The 14,080-nt window shown below is 32.7% G+C and overlaps 1 protein-coding gene across 1 annotated transcript in view; it reads right to left on the bottom strand.

Annotated features, from left to right (window-relative positions):
* Positions 1–4,106: 4,106 nt before the first annotated feature.
* Positions 4,107–14,080, bottom strand: part of TpnC4 (Troponin C TpnC4) — a 242,322-nt gene continuing 232,348 nt past the window's right edge. Inside the window, exon 5 of the mRNA XM_070998686.1 lies at positions 4,107–4,276. Coding sequence (XP_070854787.1) covers positions 4,122–4,276 — 155 coding nt within the window. The 3' untranslated portion in view covers positions 4,107–4,121. The remainder of the gene's footprint in view (positions 4,277–14,080) is intronic.

Below are 14,080 nucleotides of genomic sequence, written 5' to 3'. Positions count from 1 at the left end.
CATAGTATCCAAAGGTTGTTATCTTAGAGGAACATATCCGATCATGTTGGGGAAAGGTGTGATCACGTACCCTTTTGCCTCATTATCACAGGTGTTGCTGTGCACGTGTGAAAGGTGGCACAACCAAAGTATTCAAAGATGGTTATCTCAGAGGAACATATCCGATCATGTTGGGGAATAATGTTTCCTATGATTATAAAACTAATTTAGAAATCAAAAGAACCCCAATAAAATAAATCTCACAAGTTAATGATTCTCAGATGTGGAATATTTTCAAATACACATTTTTGTTTCCGCCCCAGAATGTTTAACTGGTAAATTGTCTAAGATTCTCTCCTTTCCACAAACCGGTCATAAACATGTCATAAAAGGGATTCAAGCAAGAGCTACCCGAAGATGCGCACCTGTCAATTACCTGACCGCAATAAAAGGGACACATGCACAACCCAGAAGGCGCACGCTCATTGACAAGATCATGGGCCTCACGCCAACGACCTCATACGAGCTCATACGACGTTCCCATAATAGGGGTTGAAATCACGACCGCGCAACAACTCGCAAGTAGCCGACATATCTCAGTCAAGGAAATATTTTCCATTCTCCGTACCTGTAATTTTAACTCGAAATAAAAAGTCAGAAGTTTATTTTGTAGCATAATAATACATTTATTCATTTATTTTGGTATTGGGAACATGTTTTATTATGTTATTTAATCATTTTCATTCTTTTTTCTAGATTATAGTATATATTCATAATGTTGAGTGCTTCCTTTTTGTAATCAGAAATTCGATGGCATACACAAGTATCAACTCCCTCAGTGGCTGCATCATTGCTCCACACGCAGGTGTCCATATTATTTCCATGAATAGCTGTTTTCATGTTACCTCGTTCACATTCAAAGAGTTTGGATTGTATGAACTGGAGCCGTACATAGTGTGCATTGAACAGAATTCCGTCAAATACATTCAGAAAGTTATTTATTTTAACTGAATGCATGTTGTCTATCTAAGTCAACAATCTCGTCTTACCCTTTTAAATATGCTTACACAATTTATAAGAAAATTTTATACAGGTTTTCATCATCTTCTTTTACCCAAAAATATGCATTCTCGAAATTCAACAAATGAAAATTTTTGATTTTTCCTCTTCTTTTACCCAAAAATGTGCATTCTCGAAATTCAACAAATGAAAATCTTTGTTTTTTCCCAAACTCGAAATGATTTTTTCCAAACTGTCCCCTATTGGCTACCTGAGTATGATGGTGTGTATAAAAAATGACCTTTCCTTTCCCACCTGCAGCAAAGTATGTGCGACCTCTTCTAACCAACACTCTCCTTAATTCTATGATTCTGTGATTGGTTACACATGTATCAAATATGTTTCAAAATCAATACTTCTCATCTCTTCTAACCAATGAATAGTCGATGTAACCTACTAGAATTACCTTAGTTTTTGAATTTAAAAAAATCTTAAGTATGCACCTCTCATCTTCAATATTATCGTACACGCCCACTTCAAACACTAAACAATAGTTAGTCTACCAAAATAGTCTTGAAGTGGGATACTCTGCTATGTCAAAACACAACTTAAGTAAAAGTGAAAAAGTGATCGTGAAAAAAGAATTTAAACAAAACGAATAAAATAAAATGAATAACCAAAATCAGTTTTGCCAATCCTGCAAGTGTTTCTTGCTAAAGAATAAGTGGGCAAATCATGTCCGTTCGGAGTTGCATAAGCGAAATGCAATTCAACCCCTTGACGGAAGAGTCAAAAAAATTTCTGAGGGATTCAAGGGAAGAATACTACATTACATGTATGTAAACGATGGATCGGACTTGATCTTACCAGAGAGTTTCTTGAGTGAAGCTGGACTGTCCCTGCTACCTTATCTCAGCATTCTGTTAGAAAGTTATACTTCAGCAAAAGTCAACTTTAAACTGTTTGCAGAGTATATACTTTTTAAAGAAGAATCTGAAGAAATTGATATGAAAAGTTTTCAAAGTAAAATGACGATAATGAATAAAGATTCTCACTTAGAAAATATCTTCCATGAACATACCATGGAAATAATTTCAAAAACACAAGAATTTCAAGAGAGAGATAGTGGATGGTCTCTTATAAAATTGATTCGCTTGGAAATGAATGTGAATCATTATACACCGATGGCTGGTTCATCTTTCATACCACTACCTCGTTTCCTTTTATCGAAAAAAGCAATAGTTAACGTTTGTAACGAAAATGATCATTATTGTTTTAAATGGGCTTTGATTTCTGCCTTAAAAATTGTTAACAGGCCGCAAAGATGTTCGGCATATAATATTGATATATCGCTGGAGATAATTCGTATAAGTGATGAAATAATATTAGATTTCACAGGGTTGACTTTCCCCTTGAAATAAAATGTATAAAAAATTTTTTAAAGAAGAATACTCATATGAGTTTAAACGTATTCGGATATAATGAAGAGACGAGGGAAATAATTGGACCGCTTTTTCAATCGGGAGTGGAAAAGCCTCTTCATATCAATATGATGTTTTTGGAAGAACGTGGAAATGGACATTACATGTACATTAAAAATATTTCAAGGTAAATTTTTTTATACATTTTTATCTCTTTTAAGCAATTAACTAATTTGTATATATTTCTCTTTCAAAGACTAATGACTGCTCAAAGAGGAAATCAGAGGAGGGCGCAATTTTTCTGCAATGTATGTTTGAATTTTTCCGGAACCCAGGAAGCTGCATTAAAACACAAGACGCTCTGCAGTAGGAAGGTTTCAAAGATGCCGCACCCCAGAACAACACACTGGAATTTACCCAAGTTCAACATCAGCTTCAAGTTCCATTTGTTGTCTACGCGGATTTTGAATGCCTTCTGGAATCAAAATATTTTGAAGTGAGCCCCAAATTATTTAATATTAATGAACATATTCCAATATCATATGCGTATTATATAAAGTGTGCTTTTGATTCTAGACTAGATAAATTTGTTTTAGAAACAGGAAAAAATTCGGGAGTAAGTTTTGTAGATTCATTGATAAAAATTTAACTAAATTGAGTGATGACTACTTAAATAAAATAGTTCCTATGAGAATAACTTTGGATGACCAGCAAATATTTAATGATTCATTGAATTGTTCTATTTGTCAGAAAGATTTAGGGACTGATAGGGTTAGAGATCATTGTCATTTCACAGGTCGCTTTAGAGGTGCAGCCCACTCTAAGTGTAACTGGATTATACAGTTAACAAATTCATACCAGTATTTTTTCATAATTTTTCAAAATACGACTGTCATTTATTTATTCAAGAGTTGGGAAAGATTCCCGGTGAAATTTCCGTAATACCAATAAATAAGGAAAACTATATTTCTGTCTCAAAGAAAATAAAAAGTTTAGGTGGAAATAGTTTTGAAATTCGTTTTCTCGATACATATAGATTTATGCCATCAAGTTTAGATACCCTAGCTTCTAATTTAGTTGATGATCAATTGAACACTGTTAAATCGTTTTTCAGTAATGATATAGAATTTGGACTAATGCGTAAGAAGGGTATATTTCCCTATGAATATTTAGACTCCGCTAGTAGACTCGAGGAAACTTCCCTCCCACCAAGGGAAGCATTCTTTAGTAATTTAACGGAAAGGGAATGCTCTCAGGAAGATTATGATCAAGCTCTTAAAGTTTGGTCGCATTTCTCTTGTTCCACTCTTAAAGATTATTTAGAATTATATTTAAAAACTTATGTATTTCTTTTAACCGACATTTTTGAAAACTTCCGAAAAATTTGTATGCAAATTTATTCACTTGACCCAGCTCAGTATTTTACGACACCAGGTCTATCTTGGGAGGCAATGTTGAAATCAATAAATATTCAACTTGAATTGCTGACAGATATAGATATGTATAGATTTATTCAAAGTAGCATTCGAGGTGGTTTAGTTCAATGTTGTCATAGATATACAAAAGCAAATAACAAATATTTGTCAGATTATGATTCCTCGAAGGAGTCTTCATTTTTAATGTATGTGGATGCGAATAACTTGTATGGTTGGGCAATGTCACAACCTTTACCATATAAAGATTTTAAGTGGATGTCTACCACAGATATAGACAATTTTGATATTAATAATATTCCAATCGATAGCAAATACGGTTATTTTTTGGAAGTGGACTTAACATATCCATACCGTTTACATGATCTTCATAATAATCTTCCATTTTGTCCGTCAAACTGTCTGGCCTCAAAAGAGGATAAGGTAAAAAAATTAATTGCTGACCTGGGAAATAAGAAAAATTATGTAATACATTATCGGAATTTGCAACAATGTATACAGAATGGGTTAATATTGAAAAAGATCCATAGAGGTGTTCAGTTTTTACAAAAGCCTTGGTTAAAGAATTATATTGATCTAAATACTTTACATACACAGAGAAAATTATGACGTTCTGAAATTGAGAATTTGTATTCTCATTTTGAGGATGTACTCAATTTAAGTACAAAATTTGTGGAAAAAGCTCATGTTGAGAAAAGTTGCACTCATTTTAAGAAAAATAACTTGAATTGATCACAAAATTCTAAGTTTGAGGAAATGTGTTCTTCAATTTCAAACTTGAGAATTAATATTCTCATTATGAGTAATCGATAGACTCAAAAATGAGTTGATAATTCTCATAATTGGTTCTAGAGAGTTCCGTTCTGCGAACGAGACGAGAGATGAGCGGCCTTTAGTTCGTTGCGTATATGGTTGTCTCTTTCTCACTAATGGGTGTGTAAAGTGGTACGCGCCGCATTTGTGTGACTGTCATTTGCCGTGTGATTTAGCAAAGTGAAGACGTGCGCGTAACACAAAGTTAAAAAACTTTTGTAGTGAACTGGACATTCGTGCCACCCTTCCGTACCTCGAGGGTAAGTTCTTTAATTTTAACTGTATTTATAATGTGCTTAATAATGATACAATAAACAAACACTGCAAAAATATTGCCAAAGCGTGTACATCAATATGTATGTATGTGTGATTGTAAGTGGCGTGAAGCACGTGTCTAGTTTTGTTAGTTTTTTATGTATAATGTACATACATACATACATGCATTTTAAATGTACATTTAATAACATTCTAATTTTATTGTTTCATATTTATATATGCATATATACATATTTACAATATTTGCTAACAATAACGTTTTCTTTTCAGCCTCTTTGCTTTTCGCTAGACCAGACAGCTAAGGGAATAATATCAACCCATAACATGGAACATAAACTTAAATAAAAAATAATATGTTTGTATATATATAACTGTATTACAAAATATAATGAAAAAAAATATTTTACCTTTTTTCTGGGAATGGGTGGAGCGGGTTTAAGTGCAAAAGTTCTTCATTTAAGAATTTATAAGTTCACTATCAAGAACTTGTTTCTCATTTTGAGCGCTAAAAATTTCTCAGTTTGAGAAAAGGGGATACTCAATTCTAAAATTCAAGCTAAATTATTTCTTAAAATGAGTGCAGTTTGTACTCATATTGAGGAAAAATGTTAAAAAAAGAGCACAAACGTACTCAATTTAAGTACAAATTTTTTGAGAAATTTGTACTGAAAGTGAGTATTTTGCACTCAATGTGAGAATTTTTGTTCATGCTGAATTTTTGAGTACAAAAATACTCAATTTGAGTACAAATTACTTGAATAATTCTCTCTGTGTAGGCAAAATGCAAAAAATAAATTTGAAAAAGATTTTTTTAAATTAATGAATAATTCTGTTTACGGAAAAACAATGGAAGATCCCGAGCGCAGGGTCGATATTAAGCTTGTTAGTACATGGGAAGCTCCGGATAGCTCGAAGACTGGACGAAAATCACATTGTGCCAAAACTTTAATTTCAAAATCAAATTTTCATAGTGCAACTAAAATAATGATAATTTCTATGCAATTCAAATGAAAAGATTGTCCGTTCTATTTAATAAGCCAATGTATTTAGGATTTGCAGTATTAGACTTATCGAAATGGAAAATGTATGATATTCACTATCAATATATGAAGCCAAAGTTTCTGGAAAAGTTACTCTTAAATTATATGGATACTGATTCATTTATCTATACAATAAAAACTGAAGATTTTTATAAAGATATTCGTAATGATCTTGAAGAATCTTGATCTTGAAAGAATTAATTTATATAACTTCAAAAGAGTTAACAAAAAAAGTTTAGGGTTTTTTAAAGATGAGCTTAACGGTAAACTCATGACAGAATTTGTAGGCCTGTGCTCAAAGGTGTATTGTTATAAAATAGATCAAGTTGAATCTTCACATAATAAAGCAAAGGGAGTGAGTTCACGAAATCTTACAATTGAAGACTATAAAAATGTTTTATTAACTGGGGCCTCACTATATAATAATAGAACAATGTTTAGATCAAAAGCACATAAAATAACTACAGTAAAGTAAATAAAAAAATTCTTTGTGGCAAAGATAACAAAAGAAAACGTAATGTTAATGGAACACAATTTTTAGAGTTAAGAAATGAAGACCATGCTACGACATCAATAAAACATCAGAGATTAATTGAAAAAGATATTTTAGAAAATGTTGAATGGCTAGAATCAAATTCATTTTGCTTGGGTGAGATGATACAAAATAATTATGTGAACGATGGAGAATCATTAGATAGCCTTAAATTTCAAAAGGAACATATTGAAAAAGAACTATTTTATAAATCAGTTGAATTGGAGATGTTTTATTATGATCGAGACCTTGGAAAATATAAATGAAAATGATTTTGAGTTTGTAAAAAGTATTTTTATTATATTTAATTTTAGTTTAAAACATTGTACAAAAATGTTAATATTAAACTTAATATAAGATAAAATAAATATATAAACAAAAATGAATATACAAATAAAAATTAATTAAATAAATCATTTATTATTTTACAAAATATCTTCCTTGTTTATCCAGCACTTAACCAAAACTTTATTTCCTTTTCGCCTTACAACTTTTTCAACTAGGTATGTGTGGGGAAATCGTGTTTTTTTCAGTTCTTCTTTATAGAATCCGCCCTGAATCGGGCTACCATCTAAATCTTCAAGTAAGTATGTTTTAGGGTAAGTGTTCTTCACCTTTCTAATTTTAAAGATTTCTGTTGTATAGTTTGGTGTATACCCTTTCTCAAAGACATGTTTATATTTACTGATACGAACGTGGTCCCCTTACGGAATTTACTTGCAACAAATATTTTCAGGTGATTATACGATGTTTGTAATATTTGTTTTTCGTTGGAAGAATTGACTTTACTTGGACTCATTTTTATTGTTCTATGCTCTCTATTATTATATTTATTAATTAATTGTTTATACATATCTATCCACTTATATTTTCCATTGAAACTAAACTCACGCCACATTAATTCTTTAAGAGTTCTATTGAAACGTTCAACTATTGATGCTTTTAGAGTACTGAAGGTTGAATAATGATTTATCCTATAACTTTTCATTAATACCTTAAATTTAGAATTAAAGAATTCAGTGCCATCATCAGTTTGCAGGTTTCTTGGTGTTCCATGACCCGATTTAAATATTCTCTCCATGGCTTGGGAAACATCATTTGCATTTTTTGATTTTAATGCGTGTGTCTATAACAGTCAACAACCCTACCCATCATTAGATTTTGAAAAGGCTCCCATTTCAACCAAATCTGCTTGCCACAGATCGTTTATACCCCTTGTAATCACTCGTCTTCGTTGAAAGTTTTTTCGAGATGGTCCGTGCAACTCATTTACGATTTCTCGCTTAATCATATTCTTCTAATAGGCTGAAAAGCGACACCTTCTAACTCAATTGTGGGTTTTTTCGGTAATGATATCGGTTTTGTTACATATTTAAATATATAGTCCTCAATGGTTTTAATCTTTTCCAGAATTTTGGCAAAAATTTGGTCAGCGCTGTCTGGCCTCTTATTATTCAGTTCAATTTTATTTTCTAAGCTTGAAATTTTTGTGAGTCGACGATTAACATTTTGAGTTATAATTTTTCTTAAATCTTCTCCCAACTTTCCGAGGATTTCATCAGTATATTGTTTCGTTGCTAGGTCATTGTTGTCTAAAGGCTTAGATCCGTTTTTGATACGTTTACTTTGAGCATTTAGATTACCGTCCTCATCGATGAATAATCCCTCAGTAGAATTAACACGTCTTTTCGAATTTTCTAATCGTTCCTTATCAACAGAAAAATGTCCAAAACATATACATAAAACATATTTGTCCTTCCTATTTATACCCATTAATATATAATCCTTTCTTCACGCAATTCCTCTTATATTGAAAAAATTTCGTTGTTGTGGCTGGTGTTACCCGCTCCTTTTGATGCTACTAAAATTTCCAATCGTTCGACTAACTCATTTACATCATTCCAATAAACATAGTTTGGATTTGATTTCTGAAGAGTCATGTAACCAAAGCCTGTTTTTGAGCGAAGTGGAGAAGACGTTGTAGGACTGAAATCTTTGTCTATCAACTTCTTAATAATATGGCTATATTTGTATGCTCGTGTACCCTTGATTCTGTTATTAGGTTTAAAGCCTACTCTATGTATATTCGTTTCTAAAATAATTTTTTTATACATTTTCAAGTCTTGATCACCATAGTCTTCAGGTTTACTAAGAAAAATTAGAGAGTACAGACCAGGAGTCAGATCACAACTCATTCCACTAGAAAATGTTATTTTATTATTTTTAATTTTTAATTCTTTATCTCCCAAAGTTAATTAATTGTTTGCGCTTTTTTAAGGTCCATAACCCTTATCCAACACATTTCCTCTGGTCAAATTACTGATATTAAAATCATAATTATAACTAGTGTTATTATCTTCTAGCTCTGCATCCACACCCATATCGGCCTCTCCTGTATACATTGGTAAAGGTGTTGTCCATTCTTCTTCACTCTTTTCCGTCTCCTTTTTCTCTTCTTCTATATCTTCCTCTATATTCGTTTGTGAAAAGAATTGATTATAGGAATCACTAACATCGAAAGACCTTGGGGGAGTTATGTTTCGATTAGACTGCGGATCTTTCTCATTAGTTGTAAAGTAGAAATCGTCAAGCTCTCTCTTATCATCATCGTATTTTTTAATTTGCTTCATTTCACGCTTTACTTTTATACTATCTTTTACATTAGAAATCTTTTGTTTTTTATTTTCCTTAACAAGTTCATGTAAAGGTTCAGTAATAGGTTTAAAAGTTTCCTCCAATTGTAAATTCGTATGATTTTTGACTTGTTTGAGATCATCGAATTTTCGCTTCAAAGCAAATCTAGCTTTGGTTAACTGTGACAAAATATTCATTGTAGTATATTGTTCAAACTTTATAGGTAAAAGATTTAAAATTTCCGAAATTCATGTAGTCAATCCTCAGTTACTAAACAAATACTGTTTAGGGAACGCCAAGATCTGTAATATTTATATACCATTTCCGAATAAAAAAAAAAGATTCGATACATTTTCTTCATTATATTTTAAAAAGCGTATTTATTGTTATATTCTGAAAATCTCAATCTTTTTTTATAAATATTAAATTTTCCATCAACCATTTCATTGATGATATCATCTTGAAGAGAGGTGTACCTTTCCGGCATGTACAGAATGTGCTCCTCCAACTCGAGAACAATAGATTCTCCAAACTTTGTTGTTTTGCGCTCCGCCTTGAGGATCGGGAATCTTACATTTTCAGGCATCCTTGTCTTCGATAGCAGTGTCTTTTTATTAGATTTATTGAACTCTTTAACTACAATGTTCATCTGGTTTTCCTGATTTATGATGGTTGTTGAGTTTTTTGGACTTGGTACAGTTGTTCCACGTTGTTTTTAGCTGTGTTTTGATGTTTACTACCTGTTTAGCAGTTGTTCAGTACTTGTTTCGTAGTTGCTTACTACTTGTTTTAGCTGGTTAATAGCTGTTATTAGATGGTTATTATCTGTTTAGTAGCTGTTCACTAGTTGTTTACTAGTTGTTATAAGCTGGTCACCAGCTGTTTTGAGCTGTTATGAGCAGTTATAGGCTTTTTTTTGTTAAGAATGATCAAAAATTCTTGTCCTCTAGATGACGTTCGATGTGAAGTAGAAACTTAGACTGTGAATTTGAACGCGTGCAGGTCCACTTTTTATACCATACAGAGTTCACACATACACGTACCCATACATTGATTTTCAACCCCCCAAATGTAAATTAACCATTTAAATATACCGGTTTTGACTCCACATTTTCTACGAAAGAAAGTAGAAAAGCGAGGCACAGGTGTCTACAGTTGTATGTATCAAAGTCTTGAACTCTATCGTAGTTGTATTGTATTCTATGTCCCAAGTATTTCACAACTTCTCTAAAACTGTCGAAATAATGTATGTTATTTTTATTTTTATTATATGCAACCCAATGTGTACCACTTGATCGTGAATTATCTAAGTTTACTATACCACACTTCCTACTTTTTGGTGCTTCTGGGAGTAGATCTCTCATAAACACCCCTCTAAAATGTGGGATTTATTTCTTAGCAAAATGTATAATGTCGATATTTGATAGTGGTCTATTGGGTAGCAGAGAAATTAGTTTTTTCGCTTCTTAATTCCTTTCCCCTTACTATAGGGCTTAAGAAAGAAACCATAACCCTTTCTATAGGGCTTGAGATATAATCCTTCTCCTACAGCAACACTTTCAATTTTCCTATTGTGACGTTTTTTCTCCTCCATATCTTCCTTAGCCATTCTCGCATTGTTAATTGTTTTTGCAATTGCTGCACTACCACTTGCTAAACTACCAAGAGCGCTGAGGGCTGTCAAGATCGGCACGATTGGTAGAAAACCTCCATTTTTGGGTACATTAATTACACGAGGTACTTTAACATTTTTCTTAGAACCCATTGATTGATGAATTGATTTACATGCAACTTTAATTGCACTCATAATGTCTAATGGTTTTTGTTTTTTTAATGTCTTAGTAGCAGCAATAATAACAGTCGAAAGGTTTGTCTTCTTCATTTTATTCTTCAATACCTTTTTTCTTACTTTCCTTTCCGTTTTATTCAATCCCATACCAAAAGTTTTTCTTGGCTTTCATTATATTTGTAACAAAGTATGCTGCTGCTCTTTCACCAACACTGCTATCTGGTGCCTTGACACGCGACCAGGCTTTGTCAATTAATATGGAATCTGCCCTATGTCGTTCACTCAATACCTTGTTTTGAGAATATGCAATATCGTGCTCTTTGCAAGCTTCATACAATGGGCTTATTCCTTGATCACCACGTTCCAACCGTTTCTGTAACTTTGCACCCGGTCCACAAAAATTATATCCCGGAATATGGGCTTCAAACGGTAATGTATTAATTAGCTTATCGACAAGACCACCACCGTGTTTACAATTAAAAATACGACTGATGCGATTATAAAAACGTTTCCCCATTTTATTGATGTTTAATCATCAAAGATTTCTCATTGAATGAGGTACATTAGGTTAAAAGATGCGTTTAATAAGTCAGAAACAACAAATTTTAGTTAGAAATATTAACAATGAAAACGTAAAAAATCTACCGCCACGACATAGTGCTCTCTTACCGAACACAATAAGGGCTCTAATTGTTGGGCCTTCGAATTGTGGTAAAACTAATATTATGTTAAGTCTAATAGAGAGTCCTAATGGATTAAAATTCGAAAATGTTTATATATTTTCAAAAAGTTTATATCAACCTAAATATGAGTACTTGGAGAAATTAATCAAACCGAATGGGATATCATACATTCTCCCATAATGAGGGTGTACTAGACCCCAGTGAAGCTAAAAACAATTCCATTATGATATTCGATGACGTAGCTTGTGAAAAACAAGATAACATAAGATCTTATTTTTGCATAGGTCGACATAAAAATATCGACTCTTTTTATTTATGTCAAACGTATAGTCATATACCTAAACATCTGATTCGTGACAATGCCAACTTTATTATAATGTTTAAGCAAGATGATTTAAATATGCGGCATATATATCGGGACCATATTAACACTGATATGAACTATGAAACATTTGTGAAAATTTGTCAAAAATGTTGGGAGGACAAGCACGGATTCCTATTAATTAGCAAGGATAACGAAATGGATAACGGAAGATACAGAAAAGGATTTGATCAATTTATTATGATTTAAGGAGTAATTTCAATATAAAGCTTGGTTAGATACTTACAATCCCACAGTTTATCAAGAGATTTCAATATGTCTAGATCACTTGCATTATCCTTGAATGGAAATACTTCCATTATAAATACAAACTTTTTTCCACCTATCGAATTGAATGGTCGATATGAGTGCGCTCTTATCGATTTTAATATATATAATTCGATTCCAAATATTGATGAAAAAAATAACCTCTTCCATATCGGTGACAAGGTTATTACAATTCCAACTGGATCATATGAATTGAATGATATCACCGATTTTATTTACAATAAACTAAAAGACTATAACCTGGAAAATACATTAAAAATTCAAAGTAATAATAATACACTTCAAGTTGAAATAACTACCATGCGAGAGTCAGTTTACTTTAATAAGGAAAGATCGGTTGGACAATTGTTTGGTTTCCATCAAAAAGTACTAGAACCACATCCTACAAAAACATTTCGATCAGATCAAACCGTGAACATATTAAAAATTAATACAATTCGTTTGGAATGTAATATAATCAGCGGTTCATATGTAGATAATACACCGAATCATACATTATTTATTTATTTATTTCGCCAACAGTTGGTACCTCAACTGGCTACTTGTCTATTACTAAACTAAATACTAAGGGACGAAAGGTAATTGTAAAGGGTTTTCTTAATTAATTCCCTAGGGGAGCATGGGTCCAGCCGCATGTGAGATGGAAGTTTGTTCCAGTAGAACAAGGCTCTACACAGAGGCTCATTAAAAGCATAGTTAACTCTATATGCCGGAATAAAAAAAGGTTCAAATGACCTTAAAGACCTACCAGGTACGGAAAAGCCTATGCTACTCAGCAATGCAGGGCAGTCTATTTTGGAGAACAGCAGGTCACAAATAAAAACTAGTGCGCTAGTTGTTCTACGATCTTGTAGGGAAGAAAGGTGCACAAGACGACATTTCGCAGAGTAAGAGGGAACCGGGTCATTAAAGTTTAGAGAAAGACGGGCAAAAGATAGGAATTTTTTTTGAACACGCTCAATACGATTGATGTGTGTAGTTCCAGTCGGACTCCAGACAAACGAAGCATATTCCAATCTGGACCTAATGAACGAAGAAAATAGGCTTAGTTTCGTGTACGGATCTTTAAATTGCGTGGAATTTCGTTTTACGAAACCATACATAGCGTATGCCTTTGGAATTATGTAGTTTATGTGATCCATGAAAGTAAATTTGGTATCAAACATAACTCCTAGGTCCAGTGATTCATTTCTTAAGGAAAGAACATGGGAACTAATGGAATAAGAGCTAAGGACATTAATTAATCGTTTGCTGTACCTAACGTAGAAACATTTTGACACGTTCAGAGGCAACTTATTACGAGAACACCAATTTCCCACTTTTACTAGGTCATTTTAAAGAAGTTCACTTTCGGAGATTGAATTTACAGACCTAAATATTTTAAGATCGTCCGCAAACAACAGGAATTCAGAATTTGTTATGCAATAGCTTAAATCATTAATGAAGATGATGAATAGAAACGGACCCAATGCACTTCCCTGAGGAAGGCCAGAAGTAGCCACATACGGGTTTGAGAAAACACCATTGCACTCTACTCTATAAATCCGCCCATCTAAATAAGATTTAAACCAATTTAATATTGATGAATGAAATCCCAATTTCTGCAATTTTGCCAATAAGGCATTATGGGAGACTTTGTCAAATGCTTTGGCGAAGTCGGTGTAGACTACATCAACTTGATGATGACTGATAAACGAGTGGATGCAAAAAAGATTAAACGTAGCTAAGTTAGTGGTAGTTGACCTTCCAGGCATAAAACCATGTTGGTTAGGACTGATGATCCGACCAGCAAGAAAAGTTAGCTGCTTAGCTACAATTCGTTCAAACATTTT

This window comes from Drosophila suzukii (assembly GCF_043229965.1).
Source record: "Drosophila suzukii chromosome 2 unlocalized genomic scaffold, CBGP_Dsuzu_IsoJpt1.0 scf_2c, whole genome shotgun sequence".
NCBI lineage: Eukaryota > Metazoa > Arthropoda > Insecta > Diptera > Drosophilidae > Drosophila > Drosophila suzukii.
The sequence above is the reverse complement of the archived record's forward strand: the minus strand, read 5'-3'. Positions and strand labels throughout refer to the sequence as shown.